Source organism: Pristiophorus japonicus, chromosome 20, assembly GCF_044704955.1.
Source record: "Pristiophorus japonicus isolate sPriJap1 chromosome 20, sPriJap1.hap1, whole genome shotgun sequence".
Lineage (NCBI taxonomy): Eukaryota > Metazoa > Chordata > Chondrichthyes > Pristiophoridae > Pristiophorus > Pristiophorus japonicus.
In genome coordinates, this window is record NC_091996.1 from 46,594,485 (window position 1) to 46,618,890 (window position 24,406).

Consider the following 24,406-nt stretch of genomic DNA (forward strand, 5'->3'; position numbering starts at 1 on the left):
CTTAATTCCCCTCGTTTGCAGAGTGAGAGATATGGCCGGCAGGAAGAACTGAAAATTATTGGGCAGGCAATTTGTTTTTGTTAAGGATTTCTGAAGTTAATTTATTTTTGGCAGCTTGTTTGCATTATGAAAAAGTTTTTTTTCACCTTTTAATTGTGTTTTTTTACTTTCCAGTAATACTTCCACAACCTACTTTCCTAGGTTTACTTTTGGAGAGGCAGATTTATAGATTCCTGCAAAAAGAAAACATGTCCTTCATGGTTTGCAGCAAAAGCTCTAAATAAAAGGAGTGTGTAAAACAGCAGGGACTGAAATAAAGAAATTCATAGCATTCCTTATTTTGTTGAACTGTTTTTTCTTTGTTTTGTGCCTGCAGATGAACCAAGCAGGTGTTATTTTCACGATGGCGATGGCGTGTGTGAAGACTTTGAGAAAATGACCAGCGTGCGAGACTGTGGTCTCTATACACCCAATGGTTTTATGGATCAGTGGGCCAATAATATCACTGTCTCACACCATGATGATCAGTACTGCCCTGGGTGGGTGATAATTGGTCACCCAGCTGCAACAAAGGTAAGGGCAATTTCAAGTCGTACTTTTGTACTTGAGGAACGTAGCCTGGAACCAATCGTTGGTGATAGCAGCAGACCAAATGCTTAACACGTTCATTAGGCCATCCCCTCTGTCTGCTGTTTTCACACACACACACTAACCTGGTTTAATTTAAACGGCTATTTGCTTCTGCTAAAATAGCAGAAACAAGGTTGTCATGCAGATGCAATAAATGCACGCAGCCCGTTGTGGGATCAACTGAAACAAAAGCAAAGGTCACGGGTCAAATATTAGCTGAATATTAGTGCAATGAAGCAGCAAATGTGCGTTTTCATTTCCGAATTCCAGTTTTAGAAGTTCTTTTGTCATTTTAGAACTGCTGTTCACAATGAGATTGGTTTATGAACAAAATGATGTGATACTACCAGTTTCATGAAATCATGTTGCTGCATTATCTGTAATCTTTAATTTTTTTGATATTTATGTTTCTGCATGTAACCAAGTAACAAAACAAGATAGTTGTTAGTCATTTCCCCAACTCCATACTTTAAATGGTGTGTGGCTACATAAGTATTTCTTTCTAAGGGGGGGATTCAATTTTGACTTTGTGCGATAGTTTTAAAACAGGTGATAACAAATTGGCAGTCCATTTTACATGTCTCCTGATTTTTATTTCCATTGTTTCTATAAGAGCAGTTTGGGTGGGACTAATTGGCCCAAAGAGCTGGCACAGGCATGATGGGCCAAATGTACTCTTTCTGTGCTGCAAGAATCTATGCCTCTATGAAGCCAATGGAAATAAAAATTGGGAGCGATGTAAGATAGGCTGCCGATTCACTATCACCGGTTTTACAGTAGAAAAATCAAAATGACCCCCAAGGGGTGATTTGTGCACTTGATTAATATTCGATTACAATAAGCAGCTAGAAGCTTTGGTTCGGAAGTTCGGTTTGATATTGACCACTTTTATCAAACCCAAAAGGCAGAACAGAACTCATAAATCATTCATTAGTAACAACATAAAACACACTCGGAGAATTTTGGTACTTTCTTTCCAAATAATTTCCACTGTCAGACTATCCTGGACCAATAATGGACAATGCTATTTTTACTAACTTTGTTACACTGAGCCTCTGTGCTTTATCTGCAACACTTTCTCCCTCCTGTGCCCATTTCCATTGTTACGAATTGTTTCCCTGTTTGGTTATTCTGATGATCCCTGCTATTGTCCTCCTGCTGAGTGCTGAAAGAAGACTGGCATTTTTAATGTGAATCAACTGCCTGATTGTCTCTTCTTGCTGCTACTCACCAGGGGACCTCTACATTGAGCAGAAATACACTGCGCGTGAAGATACCAATATCATCAGGTCTCAGTCTTCAGGCATAAACCCTTGAATGGGTAGTTTAACTTCATACATTTAACTAAGTAACAAGGGAAACTAATACTACCCAACATTCTGCAGCACCTTTCATGCAGCACAATGCTTTTACAATGAATCAGTTGCACCAATTTTTTCTGCACTGGTAGAGCAAAGGGTATCAATCTAATGGATCTCCTTTTACCTCTTAAAATATGACATGATTTTCATTGTATATCGCTTTTAAATTTGAGTTTACTGACTCCAGATTATACCACTGTGATCACTTATTACATAATGCTTCTGTTGATATTAAACATTGTCCTCAGAAGTGAAGATGGTGGTCCTGCCTTAAAAACCACATTCAAGAGGTCTGTGATATACTGACTCCAGGACTAAGTCATGGTTAAATATTTAAGTTCTGTCCTTAGTTTCGAGCTAAGGGAAATTATGATGTCAGCTACTCAGAAAGTGTTTCTGCAACACTCGAAACCTTCAAAGTATTTTGGCCTGTTTCTCTCTGAGAACATTGTGCACTGAAATGTACGCACTAATCCCCTGGCATGTTTCATGGCCACAATTCAGTGAGAATAAGCCAATTTCTAGAAAGTTCATGTACCATGGCTATAAGAGTCTTCTTGCTGCTCACAACAAAAACAAGTATGAAAAATATGCCAACCAATCCCATCGTTACATGAGCAAATCATGTCGAAACTTGGGGCCAGTGTATGTACTGAATTGCAACTTGAAGAAGACTCAGTGAATAGTCAGCAATAGCTAAGCATTGAGTCAACAGTAAATTCAAATATCTGTGATATTATAGCTGTTCGAACCACGAACTTATCTTGGCATTGGTACTTTATTCTTTTCACTTGGCTTTGATACTTTGAATATTGACTATGCCAACTGAAATCAGAAAGAGCAAATCAAGATTACATGGCCATGCCTCTTCCTCTTCCTGATTCAGAATCACCAATATCGGATCCATTAGTTGATACAAGTTGTTTAACACCTGTGGTATGAGTCTTTCCTCGCCTCTCACTCTCTAAATCTCACCTGCCAGCCTGTTCATTTTCTTTTGTTTGAATGAAATATGACAAGTGAATTAAAACCTGGAGAGGAAAACGATATTACAGTTGCAGGGTCTATAGAAGAATCATGATGTAATGAATTAGTGATATTAAGAGAGGTGGAAGCTTTGCTAATTTTATGATTACAATTGTGACTACACACCAAAAGTGCTTCATTTGCTATAAAGCGTTTTGAGATGTCCGGTGGTTGTGAAAGGCACTATATAAATGTAAGTCTTTTTTTACTAGTGCTATTGGTGCTGGTGGTCATGAGGTACAGTAGTCTGAGAAGTTACATTGCCGTTTTGTAGCATGAGAAAAGTATCAAGCTTTAGTCATTGACACACACAAGGGAGAAACATTCTACAGAAGAGCCACAGTGTCAGAGGATTCAAGTTATGAAGAAAAAGAGGAGGAACGTGTACTACGCACCCTAGAAAGATTACTGAGAGGAGATCTCAAAGATGTGTTTGCATATGTGTATTAAAGAATGGTAGTTGAACAAAAGGGCACAGGTTTAAACAAGTGAAAGGCAAATTTAAACAATTGTTTTTTGCATAAAGAATAATCAACACTTGGAATAAATTCATCATCATAGGCAGTCCCTCAAAATTGAGGAAGACTTGCTTCCACTCTAAAAGTGAGTTCTCAGGTGACTGTACAGTCCAACACGGGAATTACAATCTCTGTCGCAGGTGGGAAAGACAATCATTGAAGTAAAGGGTGAGTTGGGCGTCTGGTTTACCGCACGCTCCTTCCGCAGCCTGTGCTTGTTTTTTGCATGCTCTCGCCGACGAGACTCGAGGTACTCAGTGCCCTCTCGGATGTTCTTCCTCCACTTAGGGCGGTCTTGGGCCAGGGATTCCCAAGTATTGGTGGGGATGTTGCACTTTATCAAGGAGGCTTTGAGGGTGTCTTTGAAACGTTTCGTCTGCCCATCTAGGGATCGCTTGCCGTGTAGGAGTTCCGAAAAGAGCGCTTGCTTTGGGAATCTTATGTCAGGCATGCAGACAACGTGGCCCGCCCAACGGAGCTGGTCGAGTGTGGTCAGTGCTTCAATGCTAGGGATGTTTGCCTGACCGAGAACACTGACGTTGGTGCGTCTGTCCTCCCAGGGGATTTGCAGGATCTTGCGGAGACATCGTTGGTGGTATTTAAATCGTGACGGTAGTGTAGGAAAAAACTTTAGAATCAAAGACTCATGAAATTACAGCACAGAAGGAGGCCATTTGGGTGAGAGGGTTATGCCAGTGCTGGAATAATTAAAGACACAGGTGATACGGTGATGGGAGACTATAGATTTTTATGGATGGATATTCTAGGATGGTCTGAAAGGATTTGCACCCATATTTAGCTTGCAATCTTGTGAGAAGCAGAGTTAGGAGCCAGTTTAGCAGGGATAGATTAAAATGTTTACCTCCGTTGCCATATTCACTGAATAAGAAACATAATTGAAATCTCATTGATACCCATGGAGAATATGATCTTTGTATCCAATTTGAGTGCAATAGAGTGAATGAGGAATGTAACCCTTGTGAATTCCTTGCTAGACTTGCCTGATACTGCAGACCGAGACAGTGAAAGTGGTTGTGGAAGGAAAGAATGAGGTGTCGTATAATGCAAACTCTGTCATTATTCTTGTAAGCGGTGGAGTTTTGTCAGCTCTTGACTGGGTCATTAGATGGAATGTTTTCCAGAAAACAAGTGCCTTAAGGATGTCGACCATATTAGGATCTGGTGGTTCTTCAAGCATACCTCCCTATTGTGCAGCATTGTTAGTAGCTTTATTTTAATCTCTGAGGTCAATTGTTTGAAAGACAAGTTAGACTTCCTCTTCACTTGTGACACTTGGGGATGGGCTTAGTGAGGAAGATTAGAAGTTTAGAAGAAACAGCTGAAGGTATGCATGACAAAGACTTTAATACTGAAATATTTCACAAGAGGCAGACAGATATAATGCAAGGTTACTATTTTGGGTACATATTTCTACTTTGTCAACTGTACAGTTCTGTCTCTGTAGGCAGTAAATAGTAAGCGGTGAAATGAAAGAAGTGTTTGTTCAGATAGTGATTATTTTGATGTTTCCATAATTTTTTGCCAATGCAAATTTACCTTCAGCTTGGAGAGCAGACAGGTCCCTGTCTATCCAATATTGATGTGGTGACTTTCTCCAGATCTTAAAAGTAGCTATCTGATAGATTTTGTGAAAACATCTCGAGCCCATTAAACTGAATAAAGTTCTAGCCAGACAGTGCAGCTGATTAAAATGTTTACTCTAGTTCCCTTATTCACTGAAAGGAATGAAAAGCATATTTGAAATCTCTTATTTAAAATGTTAATGGGTACACTGCCATAGTGAGCAAAATGTTCTCTGTATCCAGTTGTTCCCATTAAGCAAGCACTCTAAGGTCTCCAGGAAATTAATTGTGCTTGAGCAAATTCCTTTTGAAGTGAATGTTCCCATTAAAAAGGTGCATTTTAACTGGTATGTACTGTATATGCCATTGCCTGCCCCACAGGGAGCATTTTTTGATAGTATAAGTGGGTACAGATTATTTCGATCTCACTCATTTTTTGGCATTTAATTGGAGTACTGAATCAGAAATTAATGATTACACTGTGCATACGTGTCTCCACTGGTGAAATAGGTTTGAGATATATTGTAGTTCCATAGGCTTTTTGGAACGGCCTTGGTTGAATGTCATATACAACAAAGATGGTGTTTTAATGTATTGGAATGACAATCTATTTAAAATATCATTGATGGGGGAAGAGGGTGCAGGTGGATCTGCTGCCAGTCAGAATACTGTCATTCCTCCTCTGTTAGTTAGTTTAGGATCCAGCGGTCACTGATAGGATGAAGGTTTCTTCACTGCTGATTATAAGGTTCCTGAGTGAAATGAGTTTGTACATTACAACATTGACGGCACTTCAAAACAGTAATCCACAGTTTATAAAAGCACATTGGAATGATCTGAAGACATGATAGAGTGCTATATAAATTTTTGTCAGTTTGACTTAGTTGGTGAGATTTTTAACTCGGAGTTCTGTTACCTTTGATTTCAAGCCCCACTACAGAACCTGAGCTCCTAATCTATACTAACATTTGTAGTGTCCTGGACAACATACCTCCTTCAAACATCTCCACAGATCAACTGGCCATTCATCACAAAGCAGTTTGTCAGATCTTACTGTGCTCAAAATGAATGCCATACATATATACTTCCGGAGCCATTCAATACATTTTCCACTTTTTTCCCCGTTTCCTTTTTCTCTTTATCCCTCCTTGACTGTTCAGCTCCTTAATTCATACCTCTTTGACCAAGCCTTTGGTAATCTGCGCTAATTTCTACTTATGCGGCTCGATTTCAAATTTTTATCGCATAATACTCCTGTGAAGCACCTTGGGACATTTCACGCTTCACTACGTTAAAGGCACTATATAAATACGAGTTGTTGTTGTTATTATAAATCACTACTTACAATTATTTGTGAAATGTTTGGATCGCTGCTGAGAGATGTGAAGAAATGCAAGTTTTTCTTTTGTTCTAGTTAGTAGGTCACACTTTTATCTTTAAACTACCAGATGGGTCTTGAATGAAAGATTGTGTGAATGGATCTATTTTATATTTGTCTGAAACACCAGTGCTTTCTTTAGGTTTTCACTTGAAGGATTTAAAAAAATCCTATTTGGAACATTTGAAGCACTACAGTGATCTACGTTTTAAAAAAAAGAAATGGGTGACTTGTTCGAATTGAGAACTTAAGTAGCTGTAAAAATAACTATGTTTAAACAGCAATTACCACACTATTGCTGAATTAGCTACTGTTTCAATTGATGGGATTGTCAAAAAAGGAACAAGAATGCAATTCTACGTCACAGTGTCTGGTGAAATATTCGCTGCTGGAAACAGCAACAGAGGTTTTGCTTTGCGTGTCAGAACTGATTAGTTAGAGTGTCCTGCATGATGCAATGGCTTCTGATGTTCCAAACCACTGGAGGCTCTGGAAACTAAGACTAATAATGCAAATGTGTGGCATTTGCCTGTTGACCTTGATGGGACATTTCTTCACTTTGTGAGTAGAAGCATCGCATTAATTCAGTTAACTTTATGAGGAGGACATGCAGGCTTACATCATATGATGGTGACTCAATGGAAAGAAGTATGACAATAGGTCCCAATCTATTTGGTACATATGATAAATAATGTTATGCTTCTGTCATGCAATAAAGGTGCAGCAGTTATCATGGGTGACTTTAATATGCATATAGATTGGGCTAACCAAACTGGAAGCAATACAGTGGAGGAGGATTTCCTGGACTGCATAAGGGATGGTTTTCTAGACCAATATGTCGAGGAACTAACTAGGGGGGAGGCCATCTTAGACTGGGTGTTGTGTAATGAGAGAGGATTAATTAGCAATCTTGTTGTGCGAGGCCCCTTGGGGAGGAGTGACCATAATATGGTGGAATTCTACATTAGGATGGAGAATGAAACAGATAATTCAGAGACCATAGTTCAGAACTTAAAGAAGGGTAACTTTGAAGGTATGAGGCGTGAATTGGCTAGGATAGATTGGTGAATGATACTTAAGGGGCTGACAGTGGATGGGCAATGGCAGACATTTAGAGACCGCATGGGTGAACTACAACAATTGTACATCCCTGTCTGGCGTAGAAATAAAAAAGCGAAGGTGGCTCAACCGTGGCTATCAAGGGAAATCAGGGATAGTATTAAAGCCAAGGAAGTGGCATACAAATTGGCCAGAAATAGCAGTGAACCCGGGGACTGGGAGAAATTTAGAACTCAGCAGAGGAGGACAAAAGGTTTGATTAGGGCAGAGAAAATAGAGTACGAGAGGAAGCTTGCAGGGAACATTAAGACGGACTGCAAAAGCTTCTATAGATATGTAAAGAGAAAAAGGTTAGTAAAGACAAATGTAGGTCCCATGCAGTCAGAATCAGGGGAAGTCATAACTTGGAACAAAGAAATGACAGACCAATTGAATAAGTACTTTGGTTCGGTGTTCACTAAGGAGGACACAAACAATCTTCCGGATATAAAAGGGGTCAGAGGGTCTAGTAAGAAGGAGGAACTGAGGGAAATCCTTATTAGTCGGGAAATTGTGTTGGGGAAATTGATGGGATTGAAGGCCAATAAATCCCCAGGGGCTGATGGACTGCATCCTAGAGTATTTAAGGAGGTGGCCTTGCAAATAGCAGATGCATTGACAGTCATTTTCCAACATTCAATAGATTCTGGATCAGTTCCTATGGAGTGGAGGGTAGCCAATGTAACCCCACATTTTAAAAAAGGAGGGAGAGAGAAAACAGGGAATTATAGACCAGTCAGCTTGACATCGGTATTGGGTAAAATGATGGAATCAATTATTAAGGATGTCATAGCAGCGCATTTGGAAAGAGGTGACATGATAGATCCAAGTCAGCATGGATTTGTGAAAGGGAAATCATGCTTGACAAATCTTCTGGAATTTTTTGAGGATGTTTCCAGTAGAGTGGACAAGGGAGAACCAGTTGATGTGGTGTATTTGGACTTTCAGAAGGCTTTTGACAAGGTCCCACACAAGAGATTAATGTGCAAAGTGAAAGCACATGGGATTGGGGGTAGTGTGCTGACGTGGATTGAGAACTGGTTGTCAGACAGGAAGCAAAGAGTAGGAGTAAATGGGTACTTTTCAGAATGGCAGGCAGTGACTAGTAGGGTACCGCAAGATTCTGTGCTGGGGCCCCAGCTGTTTACATTGTACATTCATGATTTAGACGAGGGGATTAAATGCACTAAATATATTCAAAAAGGAGTTAGATGTAGTCCTTACTACTAGGGGGATCAAGGGGTATGGCGAGAAAGCTGGAATGGGGTCCTGAAGTTGCATGTTCAGCCATGAACTCATTGAATGGCGGTGCAGGCTCAAAGGGCCGAATGGCCTACTCCTGCACCTATTTTCTATGTTTCTATGTTGTGAAGGATGAAAGTGCCGTGTGCTTCTGCAGTTCGATGAGTGATGAAATTCAGAAGAGGAATGCTGTGGGCAAGTGTAGCATTTGGAAATGTCTCAATATTCTATATTAAAGAGAGATTATCTCCCATTGGTATCCATTTAATAAGTCACATTAGCCACAGACTCTCCTATTTACATTAGTTGTGCTACGAAGTTCAAGGCAACTGCAGAAAATGGCCATTTTTAAACTGGTCATGTAAGTCATGAATTAAAAAGTAAAACAATGACAATGCAATTCATTAAATTTTACGGTACAGGTTGAACCTCCCTTATCCAGAACTCCCTTATCGGGAGCCATCCCTTGTCCTTAACCAAATTGAAGTGCTTCCTCGCTGCCGACTCCCGCAATCGCTGGCCTGACCCCGCAATCCACTGCCCCCCGCCACCCCCCCATGATCTCTCTGCCTCACTCCCAGCCCCAAGCAAGCCAGCCCCGATATCCCCTTGCTCAGTACTTGTACCATCCAATTTAGCATGACCACCCCTCGTCCGGAAAAATCCCTTATCCAGAACAGGCCAGGTCCTGAGGTTTCCGGATAAGGGAGGTTCAAGCTGTACCTACATTAAACAATTAAAATTACTAATTCATTAAAACCAAATCCATTTGAAAGTGTTGTATATATCAGGTTTGTTTGGTCATATACACTCTTTTCCCTGGCACAGATTGTAAGAGTCTTACTGTAAAGAATAAGAAAATATAAAGTAACTCCATGTAAAACTCTCATTGTTATTACACTTGGGTCCTTATTAATTATACTACCCTGTTGCTTGTAACTGATCTGTAGTGCAGAGCAAAACATGCCGACATAGTGTTAAAATACTGGCCATTAGTCAAAAGGGAAAGAAAAACCCTATCCTGATTTGGTATCCTTTCAGTACAAATCCCCCGTGTCTGAAATGATCATCTGCCAGGTAGTCTTCTGTTTACCAAGAACCCAATTGGAGAGGCTTACACCTACAGTTGAGGGCTGGAATCAATCCCACACATGCTTCAGGAAACCAGAGAATGACACCTCAGTGCAAGAACCGCTGTTCACCTTTAACATCCTGGTTTGAAAAAACACATGCTGCTTTGGCCACCTCAAGTGCCCTTATGTGATTCTTGCATGAGGGCCACTTCTGTAATGGCAAGGTGGCAGATAATCTGATCTTTGTTTTGCTGAAATCCTTTTTTTTTACAGAAGCAGCAAGCAGAGCTTTAACCCTTAACACTGCCGTTAACTAAATCTTGTTCCAGTCTTATTACAATAAATGTTAACAGCAAAGAGCCAAAAAAACAATTATTAGATACGACTAATTCTACTGATGGACTTTATGGAGTCGGTCTTGATTGTGCAATAGTGACTTGAATGGAAATATCAATTAGGAGAGGTGTATAATGAGCCACTGATTCGCTGTCACCCATATCAGTTTATGGCATAAGCACTTTTTATCTGCTGGAGTTTTTATTTGTCTCTAAATGGTGTTTTAGTCTCTCTTTCTCTTATTACATCTCCACCCACTCGCCCCCAGTTAGTTCCGTGTCTTGACACAGTGGGAAGCCAGATTGCTCACAATTTGGCCAGTGTTAAGACTGAGCGGTCTTGAGGGAGGTACGAGAATGACCTCATTGGGGCTCCCCATCCGGTTGTTGCCTCTTACTGCTTCCTTTGGTTGTCGCAACTGAGATTGTGTTCCTACTTCTCGCCACTCCTCTGGCACAAGTGCAGATTCTTGCTGGGGTCAGGTTCCTCGGATGGTGGCTGCCCTCCAGTGATTCACGTTACCCTGTAAAGTGAGCATCGGTGAGTTACTTGAGCTGGGGTTGTGTGGGGACAGAGTGGGAGGGGGATGGGGTGGGGAGCGGTGTGTTACCACTGTCGAGCCTGATCCAATTCTCACCCAATGTCTACACGCACACACACACACACTTTCCAGCATAGATTACGAGATAGCCATCAGGGGTGGCAAAGCCTGGCTGCTGCTTTACCTCCCTCCCCATCCCAGGAACACTGTAGCCAATTGTTGCCTCCCAACTCAGCATGGGACAGAGGTCAAACATGGGACTTTCCTCATCGACGTGTCCCAGTTTGATGCCATGAAGTATACTTTCCTAGCAAGCTATTGGGAGAACCACGGCCGAGCTCTTAACCGGCTGGATGATGGCTGGCACATGGTTTTACATTGCCATTCCATGACCCGGTGGATTTGGGATGCTGAAAGGCTCAACATACCGGCTACAGATTGTATACACCAAGCCGTCATTTTTTGAAATTTCAATCAAAACGCCATTATAAAAGTCAGTATTTATATTTGTGCTTTTTTTCTGTTAGCATCTCACTAACGTGCCTCAAATTTGCATGTCCCATTCGTGGGAAAATGACTGGAGATCACTTGTTGCAACACGACTTGATCACAATCAACTTAACCTCGATAACTTCATTTTCCTGCATAATATTCACCGTACTGCAAAAAAAAAGCAAATCGCTGTGTGCACTTCTCTTGAGACAGTTTTGACAAGGCGTTAAGGGCGCTATATAAATGAAGAAATGGTACCCTCCGTACATACCGTACATTTCCCACTCAAGCTTAAGTTCATGGGGCATTGTGCTGAGTTCGAGCAGGAAAGGTTGTATTTGTTTCTCTAATCCCATGTGACTTCATTCTCAATAAAGCAAATTGAATCATACAGCTAATTTTTCATACTTCTGCAGTGCCTCTGGCCAAGAGAGAGAGAGAGAAATAACTGGCAACCTACGCAAATTAATGGAGCTTGGGGTTATTCAAGTGCAGAGACAGAGAAACACGCTCACAGCGGAGATTGTCTTAATAATTGGGGCAAACACTTGGGTTCTGAAAAGTTAGCATATCTTATTCCCCCACACTTTATTCCTGAAATTGTTTTTAAAAGCTGTTTGTGATGTTATGACAGCTTTAGCCTCCTATCTGTAGCAAATAAATACTGTATTTGGATAATAAATGGCTGGCAGCAAGTTACAGGGCAATAATTCAATTGAGCAGTACTGGTGAGGCAATAAATCTTGAGAGTGAAGCTTGGGCGATTTACAAATGTCACCAGAACTGCAAGATTGAATTACTGTCTCAAATTCACTGCCAACTCTTTGTTTTGCTTTATATGTAGTATATTATGTATTATAAAAAAAAGTTGTGTCTTCTTTTCTTTTATAGATCTTAAAATGCTTTTATTTAACTGTTATACAGTGGGCACCATCATTAAGGTTGTAAAGATGATAAAACATAGGAGCTGAAGGTGTAAATAAGAGGGGGAGGGGATAAGTCTAGTTGCCTCCCTACACTTTCCAATTCTCTTCCCCTCTTTCCTAAAGGCACCTGCTGAGGTAAGGGAGCCATCTTATCCAAGTGGCTATTTCACATGTGTGAGTCTAGTCAGTGCATGTTGTCAGACTATCTAACTGTGGAAGGCATCATGGCCAAAGCTGATCTGAAAGTTCCTACTGGCATACTTCCCAGCAGGTTTCTCTGGACTGTGAGACCAAGTGTGGATACCCCAGTTAAATGCTCCCCTCCTAGCCCAGGGTCACGCAGGCCAACTGTAGCAAACCAACCGCTGGCTCAGCACGGACCATGGATTGAACCCGGGATCTTCTGGTCTCTTTGGCTTAGTATTGCACCATATGTTCCATTTACCCATTAACTCATCAGAGTAGCTTTTAAAAGAAATAGAACACAGCAAAACACATAATACACTTCACATAATAAATGTGTCTAGGACGAGTGCCCTTCTTCACAGGTTAATAAATATTGAAGAGTTCAGTCATTTTTAATAACACTTAAACCAATTCCATTTTGCACATTATTAAAGCTTATTATCGACAGGAGGAGCAGTAAACTTTAAAAGCATTTAGTTGCATAATTTAAGTGTCACACTCGTGATGAATCTTAGCACACTTTAAAACTATGCATCAGTTAAGAGTTGTGCAATGTTTCTTACTTACATTTGTCTACACTCATAGAGCAATTTCTGGAGTTCTGTCGGCTCCAGTGTATACCCAACCAAATTAATGATGCTTTAAAGGGCACGTTCATGTCGTGGAACCACTTACACTCAGTGTTTAAGATGCTGCCACGCTGTATTTGCCAGAAAGGAACTAAGAGAACCACCAACTACTTTAATTCAGGCACAGAGTGTGAATTTATAGAAGAGATTGTGGAGGTGATTAATGTCGACAAATTTCAAGAAGAAACAGATATTTGCCAGTGAAAGTGATTGAGGGGTATGAACGACACAGCAGTGTATGGCATTCTTTTAAACTTTGGGATTCAATAGCTTCTTCCCTTCCTGCACATTCTCGTGTTACCATTTGAAGCCAGACGCTTGATTTTGACAATCACAATCGTGACTTTTCAGCCCTATTCTTGATTTTTACGTTTCTGGCCACAAACCTTCCACGGTGAGGCTGTCCAGAATGAGAGCTCAGGCTGCCTGCGGTCAGCACAAGATGGACGTTTGCAGCGTTCAGTTCCGTCTGTGGTCACCATTCACGTTTGCCAACCTCTCCAATGGGACCCATGTGCCGGGAGGCACCAATATTGCCCCAGTTATATTATAGCACTGCGCCATCTCCTTCACCACCGAAAAATAAATGCAGGATTCATATAACGTTTTATTTCATCCCTTTTGAACAAATAGCTAAAAATGAATGTTCCTGCTATGCGTATGAAATGATCATTCAAATCTCAGAAAAAAGAAAGACTTGGATTTATATAGCGCCTTTCACAACCACCAGACGCCTCAAAGGGCTTTACAGCTAATTAAGTAATTTTGAGAGTGTAGTCACTGTTGTAAGGTAGGAAACATTTCTCTTTTCATATTGCAAATCGTCACGCTGATAATTCCCTGGGAGAGCAAATGTATTAGATGCGTGTGCTGAATGGCAACCATTGCCAGCTGATTGTGATACACTTACGACAAAGTAGACCAATACGGAGGGGAGGAGCTGCGAAGAGCATGTAAACAATAACGACCGGTGTCAGGTTTGGGAGACTGGGAGACACCTCATTTATTGCAGCAGTCTGTAAACAGTGAAGCCACAATTGCTTGTCAGTAGACTTCGGTTTTAATCATCCCCCGCAGATGTGTGCAATCACAAAGGTTAAAAAGCGGTCCCACTACGCACTTGAAGCTGGAGTCCTTGCTTATCGAGGTGTTTGAGAGAAAATATTAATATTAACAAGGGCAATTATCAGACGTCAGTTAACTGCAAGTGGCCTCTGTAAAAAAAAATTACTACTGGATAGAAAAATGTGGGTTTGCAGCATTAGAGTCATTAAGTATCTCCCTTTATGCCATAAACGACTTTGAAGTCATTTGTGGTTTCCAAGGCATTAACAACTAACAAAACCTGATTACCCAATTTTTATGTCTCTTGTGATTCGAAATTTCATTTATTGTCAGCGCAGACAACAATAAATCTTTAAAGATGGCCCAGCAGCACAACAGCAGTAGTTAGCAAGATATTTGTGTATTTTTAGAGCTTGCTTTCCCATGCTACTCAGCTGTCATTAACTAATGCATAACAAAGTAGTCTACCATCAGAAGTGAAGGGTTCCCAATCTGAGCTGTTTTGATCAAATAATTTTTCACATGAAAGAGTTAGGACCTGAATAGTGTCTAATTGTAATCAGTTTACTTTGGTCTCGGACAACCCTGGGTGGCCATTAATGCAGCACACTGGCCAATTTACATTAGAATATAGGGTTTTAGGATTGAGACACATTGCTCCGTGTAGTGGCTTGAATGGGCTGTGCCAACAGTGTGACAGCAGTCCCTCTGCATAAAGCTTCACCAGGGAGAATTTGGTTCCTGGGGGAAAAAAGCCTCTTTGCTGACTTTTAGAGAAAAATAAAACTTTGTGAGAATTAATTTCCATTGGAAGAATCAATGGGAGTTGTAATTCAAAGAAAACAAACATTTCCCTTCAAAACACCATAATGCAACCTGTGGTGTACAGTATGTTTTTGCTATATGGTACGGATAGGGGTTTTTCATTATTCCTGGTAGAAGGCAAAAGTAATTTTATGTGACTGTGTTAACTATCGGAGGAAATTAAAGAAAGAAAGCACTTGCATTTATACGGAGCCTTTCACGACTTCAGTACATCCCAAAGTGCTTCACAGCCAATTACGTACTTTTGAGGTGTAGTCATTGTTGTAATATAGTCTAAACGCGGCAGCCAATTTGTGCACAACCAGGTCCCACAAACAGCAATGAGATAAATGGCCAGATAATTTGTTTTAGTGATGCTGGTTGAAGGATTTAAATATTGGCCAGGACACCAGGAGAACTCTATGGCTTGTCTTCACATTGCAAGCTGTTTCAGTGGAGCTTCAGTCCCTATCTGCAGTGAGCTAGCTGATCTCAGCTGGCAACTGAAAGAGGGAAAGAACTTGCATTATATGGTATTTATGTGTGCACAGGAAGGGCCAACCAACATCTATGAGATAAATAACCAGATAATCTGTTTCAGTGATGTTGGTTGAGGGATAAATGTTGGCCACCGGTCTTCGAATCGTGCCGTGGGATCTTCTACGCCCACCTGAGAGGGTAGATGAGGTCTTGGTGCAACATCTCATCCGAAGACAGGATCCTCCGATGGTGTAGCACTCCGTCAGTACTGCACTTAAATGTCAGCCTAGCTTATGTGCTCAGGTCTAACACCTAAAACAAGATTAAGTCAGTGGTTTGCAAACATTTCTGTGCGAGGTACCTTCTGCAAATATTGACAGATTCCTGAGGCTCCCAGTGCTAACTTCCAGAAGACAGCGTCATCGACCCAAATGAAAGCAGTGCTAACATCACAGCAAATGTGTATTATTAGCATAGAGCAACAGAAATAACAAACTAATCAGTCAATATATACAGAAATCTGGCGACAAACAGAATTCTGTTCACCCACTGACTCCCTGGGGCTTCTCTCCAGCACCCCAAAGTCCAGATATCCCAGTTTGAAAACCTACGAGTTTAACTAGTCTCGAGCAATGTTGAAACAGTGTGCAAATGAAGACACAAAGGGGTAGAATTTCCGCTCGGTTGCACTGGTTTTTTCGGTGCAATTCGCCCGAAATCAGCATAACCCGCGCAAAAGATCGCAAAATTTTAAGTGCAAATTATGTTCAGCGCAAATCGAGTGTCCATGGTCCATTGTGCCGGTTTCAAAAACATCGCGCTGGGAGCAGGCCCCACCCACAAACCTGCCCATGCTCGCAGGATGAATCACTCACAATTGTGAGTTTTTGCTAAATTAAGCTGTTTTTGGGGTACAAGGACACTAATAGGGACGCTTTAAAAGCTTTTGAATGTATTTTTTAAAATGTATTAAGAAACTGACCACTTTACCCAATACAACCAGCAAGTGGTTCTGTATATTTTTTTTAAGTCATTTTCAGCAATTTACTATTAGGTCACTGACAGGTGATTGACACTGTGATTAAAAATGCTTATTTTTTGTGATAAACCCATTTTCAGCTGTATTAATCAAACTGCACCAAGTTACCACACTTTATTAATGATGAAATATTTTTTAAAGTAAATCAAAAAAATCTATATCTTCTATAATGCTGGGTCATGGCAGATTTTACATTCAGCAATATGCAAATGAGCTTGAACGCAAACTTGTGAAAAACACCTCAAAACTAGTGCATTTTAGGGTGCAACTTACCCCCAGATCACCAGTTGTATCCAAAGTGGAACTTTATACTCTTTATTTTAAGGAACAAACAACTGGGGATGATTTAGAGAGAGTAATCTGACTTAGAAATCAAACAATGGTTCTAAATCACCCAATTTTTCCTTTTGTAATTTATGGTATCACTTGGACCCCTCGATCAGATTCTGCTTCCCAACATCTAATGAGTATACCTTATGTCCTGCACATGAAGGTTTCTTTTGCACATTTTTAAACAACCAAACTTGGCCTTTAAACTCTGTCAGCAAATTCAAAATATAAATCAGTGGAATTAAATTCCCTTTTTTAAAAAAAAGAAGGAATAACGGGAGAATGCCTGTTCCTCCGCATAATTAACGATCTGCGAGCGAAATCATGGGAACATGCGACTTTTAACGTATGATTTCTGGGAATCTGATTTCATTGCTGGGTCATTAATTCTGAAGAAAAACAGGCATTCTCCCATTTTTCGTCAAAAGAAGAAAAGGGACCCCCATGGTTTAAAATCCAATTATTAACCCCATTCACCTCCACCTTCAGTACAAGGCTGCGATTATATTTTGCTGCAGACTGCCTTGTGTTGTATTTGATACTGGCTCATGGAACTCTCGTTAAGGCGCTCACCTTGTTACAAGATACAAATCATGTAACTCCCAGGGACCATATTCTAAGTGCTGGCGAAGTGTCTATAATGTAATTTAAAACCCAAATCTGAAATAAAATGCTTTGGAGCAATAAAAGGCACAGGACTGAACAAAAGCTTTAGATCTGACAGTTCTCTTTAAGAGGAATTTATTGGTTCCCACTGGGTCTCCACATACCCAGAAAGTGTGCAAGTTTGGTCATAAAAGAATGCATTGCTTCTGGGTGGTTGAGTACCAGTGGGGAAATGTAAAAGCATACAAAAAAAAAAATCACGGGGATTATTAATGTCCCTTTAAGCTGCTGGCCAAACCCCAAAACCTTTTGCTTAAAATCAAATGATATTTTTACAGTTTGGAAATGAAAACCTCACTCGCAAATTATTCACTTAGAGCAACACAGGACTAAACTGTCACCCATGAAGTTAGATGGTGTGATTTACTTTATGTAGATTCTCCCCCGTACCCCGCCTTTTCGGTCACTGTTGCTAGTCGAGGCTAAAGTTAATGCTCACAACTGAGCCGACTGGATACTGTTGGACTCAGACTTGCCTGACCTTTTGCACTCACCATTCACGTTTTATGAGCAGCTTTTTAAAAAGTTCTGTTTTATTACATGTCGGACCGAGGAAAGGAGGCTTTTTGCTCGATATTTGACACTTCCGTTTTTTTTCTCCTTTTTTAAAAAAAAAACAAAGAATGGCTAAAGTGCACGAGACATTTTCCTGTCGGTGTTCGAGCACGGGGAAAGCGTTTGACTTTAGTCATAGCAGCGTATGTTTGATTGGGCCCAAGTATATCGTAAACCGGGAGAGACTTCATTTGGGGTTCTGTCTGTTGCGGCGAGAAACGAGAATGCGGGACTTAAAAGGACAGAATCACCTCCTAATTCTTTCTCCCTGGGTGGTACTTGCCTTTAATCATTGTCTGGAAATGAACAGGAAAGGACAGGTCACCCCTGTGTTTGAATTGCATTGCGTTATAGCATAATGTGATCTGTCAACGGAGTTGTTTTCTTAAAACCAAGCTGTTTGAGGCATTTGAAAAATACAAAGAACTCCGTTTTTTCTCTCCAAAAAGCCAAAATAAGTTGTGATTTGCATGACAAGCCTCATTCCCCCCACCCCCACATCCCAAACAAGAACAACACTGTCCATGGTGGGAGACTCAGAGATAATGTTAAGCTCCAAATAGGCAGCATCTGTTTTGCTGTGCTGCAGATCCACTTTTCATACATAGCCTTGCTCGACAACAAAAGAAAACGGGCGTGCATACAAAAAAACACCATCTTACACTTAGGTCCAAATAGTTCAAACTGTAATATTAGTTTCTGTTCTGACCGAAATGTGAGCTTTATCATATTCTGTGAGCAAAGCTGTCTCATTTCTACAGTGCGAACTTGCCTAAAATGGGACCGGTTTTCCCAACATGAACTCTCGGCACAAACATTTCATGCTCAGCTTGCAAACCTCATGGATTGGAGACCTGAGCATTGGATCTTAGGTCCCTACAGCCCAAGCAAAGATTGCACTGCTGGTCGTTATGCTCCTGCCTGGAGCGCCCACCGCCAAACAAAATGGCAGCTCAGACATCCCGGCTGCCAGTGCCAGTCATGGAGCTTTGTCTCCAGTAGCACAGGAACAAGCCACATCTTGAGCTGAAAGCTTTAGAACTGCCAGGTTTGCTGCACTTGGAGTTGGACCTGTGCTATGACATAATTACACTGTGAAGCAGTTCAGATACTGGTTTGAGTTAAGGAGTGTTATGCTTTATTAGTGTAAGATATTCTTCAAAAAGGTGACAATTTTTGAAAACTTATTGCGGCCACCATGGATATTTCAACTAGGGGAAGCAGTTTGACGTCCCTAAAGTAGGAGATCAACCTGTACGGATGTCTTTGATAGAGTAATCAAATGTTACATGAGAACATAAGAAATAGGAACAGGAGTAGGCCATACGGCCCCTCGAGCCTGCTCCGCCATTTAATACGATCATGGCTGATCTGATCATGGACTCAGCTCCAATTCCCTGCCTGCTCCCCATAACCCCTTATCCCCTTATCATTAAGAAACAATTTCTGTCTTAAATTTATTCAATGTCCCAGCTTCCACAGCTCTCTGAAGCAGCGAATTTCACAGATTCACAACCCTCTGAGAGAAGAAATTTCTCCTCATCTCTGTTTTAAATGGGCGGCCCCTTATTCTAAGATCATGCCCTCTAGTTCGAGTCTCCCCCATTAGTGGAAACATCCTCTCTGCATCCACTCTGTCAAGCCCCCTCATAATCTTATACGTCTCGATAAGATCACCTCTCATTCTTCTGAATTCCAATGAGTAGAGGCCCAACCTACTCAACCTTTCCTCATAAGTCAACCCCCTCATCATCGGAATCAACCGAGTGAACCTTCTCTGAACTGCCTCCAAAGCAAGTCTATCCTTTCGTAATTATGGAACCCAAAATTGCACGCAGTATTCCAGGTGTGGCCTCACCAATATCTTATATAGCTGTAGTAAGACTTCCCTGCTTTTATACTCCATCCCCTTTGCAATAATTGGCTCTGGTTGAAGTTGGTTTAATGGGCTGAAATGGCCTTTTCCCATTCTGGATTTTCTCATGTTATTTCTTCACCACTCCTAAGGTGAGTTTGAAGAGTGGGAAGACAAACAAACCTCGACTAGTAATAACAGGCGATTCATCAGTAATTTTGAGGGTACATTTAATAATTAAGTGTTGGAGAAGTTCTGCTGCAATGTCCCATACAAAATAAACTTTTGCAAATAACCTCTTTCGCTTCTCTATTCTTTAGCAGTATGTGACATGTTTTAGTTCTATTCCCTAATTTCAGAAATAGTTCTGCCCATTTTCTCCCATCCTATCCAGAATGGGTTGGGACACGGTTCCACAGATTTTCAGAGGCCCCACACCCCCCCCACTACACCTTCCCAGGTAACCATTCTATATGTGTGAGCCCTGATGGTTGTTCAATCATGGAATGCATCATAGTCAAGCCCCATTCTGTCCTCCCGTGACCCCCACGCATTCACTTTAACAGCAGGAGTCACTGCATAGTGATTAGGAGAGCAAACCCCGCTTGATTTATTTTCCCCACGCCCATCCAATTGTCTCACCTCAGATCAACTCATTCAACTTAGACCAGTGATCAAACATGCCCAATACTGGAGCATATAAGCTAGGCTGACACTTCAGTATTGTACCGGGGTAAATTAGTGGAAGCCTCGTGATTAATTGGCCCTCCTCCTGAGGTCATGTATCCCCCATCTACTCCAGGCTATCATATAATCATGCACTACTCCAAAAGCATACCGACTGTCTGTATGGATGTTTACTCTTTTCCCTTTGCCATCCTCAGAGCCTCGGTGAGAGCCACCAATTCAGCCACTCGCGCTGATAAGCCCTCTTCTAACTGTCCTTCCCTTCTAACCTGTCCGCTGCTATCTATCACGGCCCATCCCGTCCGTGGTGTCCCGTTGATATAACGCCGAGACCCATCTACATATAGATCCATTTCTGCCTCCTCAAGCCTGACTACTTCCCTCGTCTTCTCCTGTCGGACTACACTGATGCTTCTCTCCTCCTCTCCCTGAGTAATGATCCATCCTGCAGGGTTGTTACAGTTATCTTTGATTGTTACCGTCCTGTTGGGGGATAAGAGCATTGCTTCCCACCTAGCCCTTCGCGCATCAGATACCGTTTTTAGCCTTCCTGTGTTCAGCACTTCTACTAAGGTATGCTGGGTACGTGTCCCGACATTACTATGCCACTGGCCTATGCCTGTCCCCATGAAATAATCTTTTAATAATCTTTACTGTGGTGAGTAGATTCTGGTCGGGTAATCCCAGGGCTGGAGCACTTGTGAGAGCTTGTTTTAACTTTACAAATGCCATTTCCTGATCTTGGGAGGGTTTCCCCCCCTTTGACCAGGTTCTGTATGGGTTGGGCCATCTCGGCATATTCGGGAATAACATTTCTGCAGTGGTTGAATAGTCTTAGGGCCTGACCCCTTTCACGGTTCCTGGCCTGGGCATTGATAGGATTGCTTTCTTTCTGTCCTCGGGCATCTGTCTCTTCCCTTGTGTTATTATGTATTCTAGGTGTGTTACTTCACTCTTTCCATATTAAAGATTACACATTATAAAAAATTCTTTATAACCATTACAGTCTTATTTTCCTTCTGGCACGTGGGTAAATATTCACTTCCAATTAAGAAACCCAAATTAATAATGTCCAGTATTTATTTTAAATTCCATGCAGCGATGCCAAAGTTGTTTGGTGAGCTAAATAAAACAGCTATCAGTGGAAAGGGTTAACTCCTTTGCAGGTTTGTCAGAAGGCCTGACGTCATTACGTGACTTTGTGTAATTATTTTTTTAAAACCTTTCCCGATATCAGAATACCGCAGCCATTTGGAAAAGGTTTTCAAACCTGAAACTTAAATCTCCTTTACTGCAGTGAAACTTTCTTGTAATTTAAAATCATTATCAACATAGAGTGTCTTTTATCTCTTTTCCAATATTCACACTTTGAAACAAAACTGAAATGTCACTGTGGCCACAATGAAAGTTCGGTTTTCATTGGTTAATTACCCCCAGCAGCACGGGCCTGCCCACACTGCAGTATGTGCGCGCACTAGATTCATACAACAGAGCAGGTCTCCAGTCGTCCTTGTTCAACCCTTGCCACTGGATAAAGGCCTAGCTCTGTCAAGCCCATGTGATGGCTGATGTGCAACGGTCACCACACGTTAAAAAATCCACGCACAGGCATCTTTCACCCCCTCAATTGAGTTCAGGACTGGAATATCGGGTCCTTCATAGAAACATCTGTGAATTCTTGTGGAAGCATGTCATCCTCGTTCGAGGGACCGCCTATGACCCTCCCTTGTACCAGGGGAGCATTGCATTGTCGGAGATACTGTCTTTCGGATGAAAGCATTAATCCGTGGCCCCAACTGGCTGTTCAGGTGGACATAAAAACATTCCATATCATAATTCAAAGAGAAGGAGTGTTCTCCCAATATCCTGGACAACATTTATCCTTGAACCAAAACCATCAAAAAAACCCCAGACCATTTATAACATTTGCTGTTTGTAGAATCTTGCTGTGTGCAATTTGACTGCTGCATTTGCCTAGAAAACAACAATGACTACACTTCAAAAGCTTAATTCATTGGCTGTAAATTGCACTGAAATATCCCGTGGATGCAAAAAGCACTCTATAAATGCAAGTCTTTCTTATCTGTATGGTAAATATTCAGAAACAGCTTCAGTAAATCGTTCAATTGTAATTGGAAAGCAGAATTATGATGTTTCTACAAATGGACCAGACAGGTTGAGTAGAAACACTTATGCTATGATGTTTATTCAACTGGACAACCAGTTACCGAATAACAGTAGCTCTGTTTGACTAGTAAGCCAGACCTAAAATGGGACTGATATTTGGTTAATTGTGGATGTAGAAAGACCTACTGATGATTCTGAACGCAGTTTAGGAAAGTACAATGCAAGGCTATTAATATTAGAATGAATTTTAGCTCAGCTGCTCTCACAGTCAAGGGCTTAATCTCCAGATGCTCGTGGGTGGAGAGGGGGTGGGTGGTGGGGGGGGGCAGATTTTGGTGCTAGAAATGTGCAAACTTTATGATATGCAGTTTGAAATATGGTTTGCAAAGCATCAGAAGGAAACTAAAAACACATACAAGTCACCCCGCTCCAGATATGCCACAGGAAACTCCACAAGGATGTCACTGTCTTTGCAGGTATGCCAGTGGATAGTTTGCAACTGTTCTACCATTTGGTTCTGCTTTCGCCAGTCACTTGTATTTCCATCATTGTGTTGGCAAGAGCTTTGGCTCAACAAAAGGCAGCCCGAGCCAGCATAATTTGGCACTGCGCAGGTATTTTCTGTAACCTGTACTCACTCTAGTTAAATACACTCAGCATCTTTGGCTAGATTTGCAATATAGATATGTAGTCACTTGGCAACAGAGTGCTTTCCTCTTCATATTACTGACATATAAATTAATGCAAGTGTACTTTTCTTCAGGTGTGCAAGACTAGGGTCATCACCCTGTCGGACGTAGTGGCTCAGTATGCCTGGTTCCCATGTCTGGAAGCATTTCACAGCAATCAATTCTTCAGTGAAAAATACTGGCTAAAGGTAGGGAAATTACATTGGAGGGCTTGAAATGGATCCTAAAATAGAGCTACTTGTACTCCCAAGTGAAAGCAAACAATTTTTCATAATTATATTTTACCAATTCCCCTCCCCACCCTCCCCTTCCCCTCGCCCCAACTCTCTCACCTCATATCTTGATGGTGCTGCCTTGTGCTGTCCAATAACATCACCACTCTCTTCCACCCCACCCAGTTGGCCATTCTTTACATGTGAGCCCAGCTTTAATAGGCTATTTAACCCCGAGGAGCCAGGAACCTCTCCTGAACCAACATCCGCACTTTCCAGCAGGAATCATTCTGGTCATTATCTCATTGCTGTATGTGGGACCTTGCTGTGCGCAAATCTCATTCCGCGTTTCCTACATTAGAACAATGGCTGTACTTGTAAAAGTATTTTCTTGGCAGTATAATGCTTTGGGATGCCCTGTGGTCATGAAAAGCATTAGATTTTCTGTTTTTTTTAGCAACCATAAACAGAAACCCTGTACCAAATTTTCCCTTATTCTTCAGCTGGCAAGCTGAAGCCACGAGGATACCCCTACCATCACTGAGCCTGAAATTGGCTAACTCAGCACAGGCCATGGTTCCAGCCTGGGACCTCCCTGGCCAGTATGTCTCAGATCCATCGGAGGCAGTGAACTTACCCATTCAGTTATTGGGAGAACACCTAATCATTTATTTCAGAACATAACTTAAATGTGTACAGCATTTTTTAAATATGCCCATAATTGTTTTAAATCTTTAACACAGCTATGGCGGCAGCAGTACAATGACTTTTGAACTTTTCTGTGTGACTTCCACAGCAAATACTGACACACTCCCAGAGACACTACAAATACTGACACAATCCCAGGGACATGCTACAAATACTGACACACTCCCAGG

At 41.4% G+C, this 24,406-nt stretch overlaps 1 protein-coding gene across 3 annotated transcripts in view; it reads left to right on the plus strand.

Moving 5' to 3' along the window:
- Positions 1–24,406, plus strand: part of LOC139232515 (pappalysin-1-like) — a 322,505-nt gene that overhangs the window by 119,124 nt on the left and 178,975 nt on the right. For all 3 annotated transcript variants that reach the window (XM_070862846.1, XM_070862848.1, XM_070862849.1), the window contains exons 10-11: positions 377–573; positions 23,391–23,504. In XM_070862846.1, the coding sequence (XP_070718947.1) occupies positions 377–573; positions 23,391–23,504 (311 nt within the window). The remainder of the gene's footprint in view (positions 1–376; positions 574–23,390; positions 23,505–24,406) is intronic.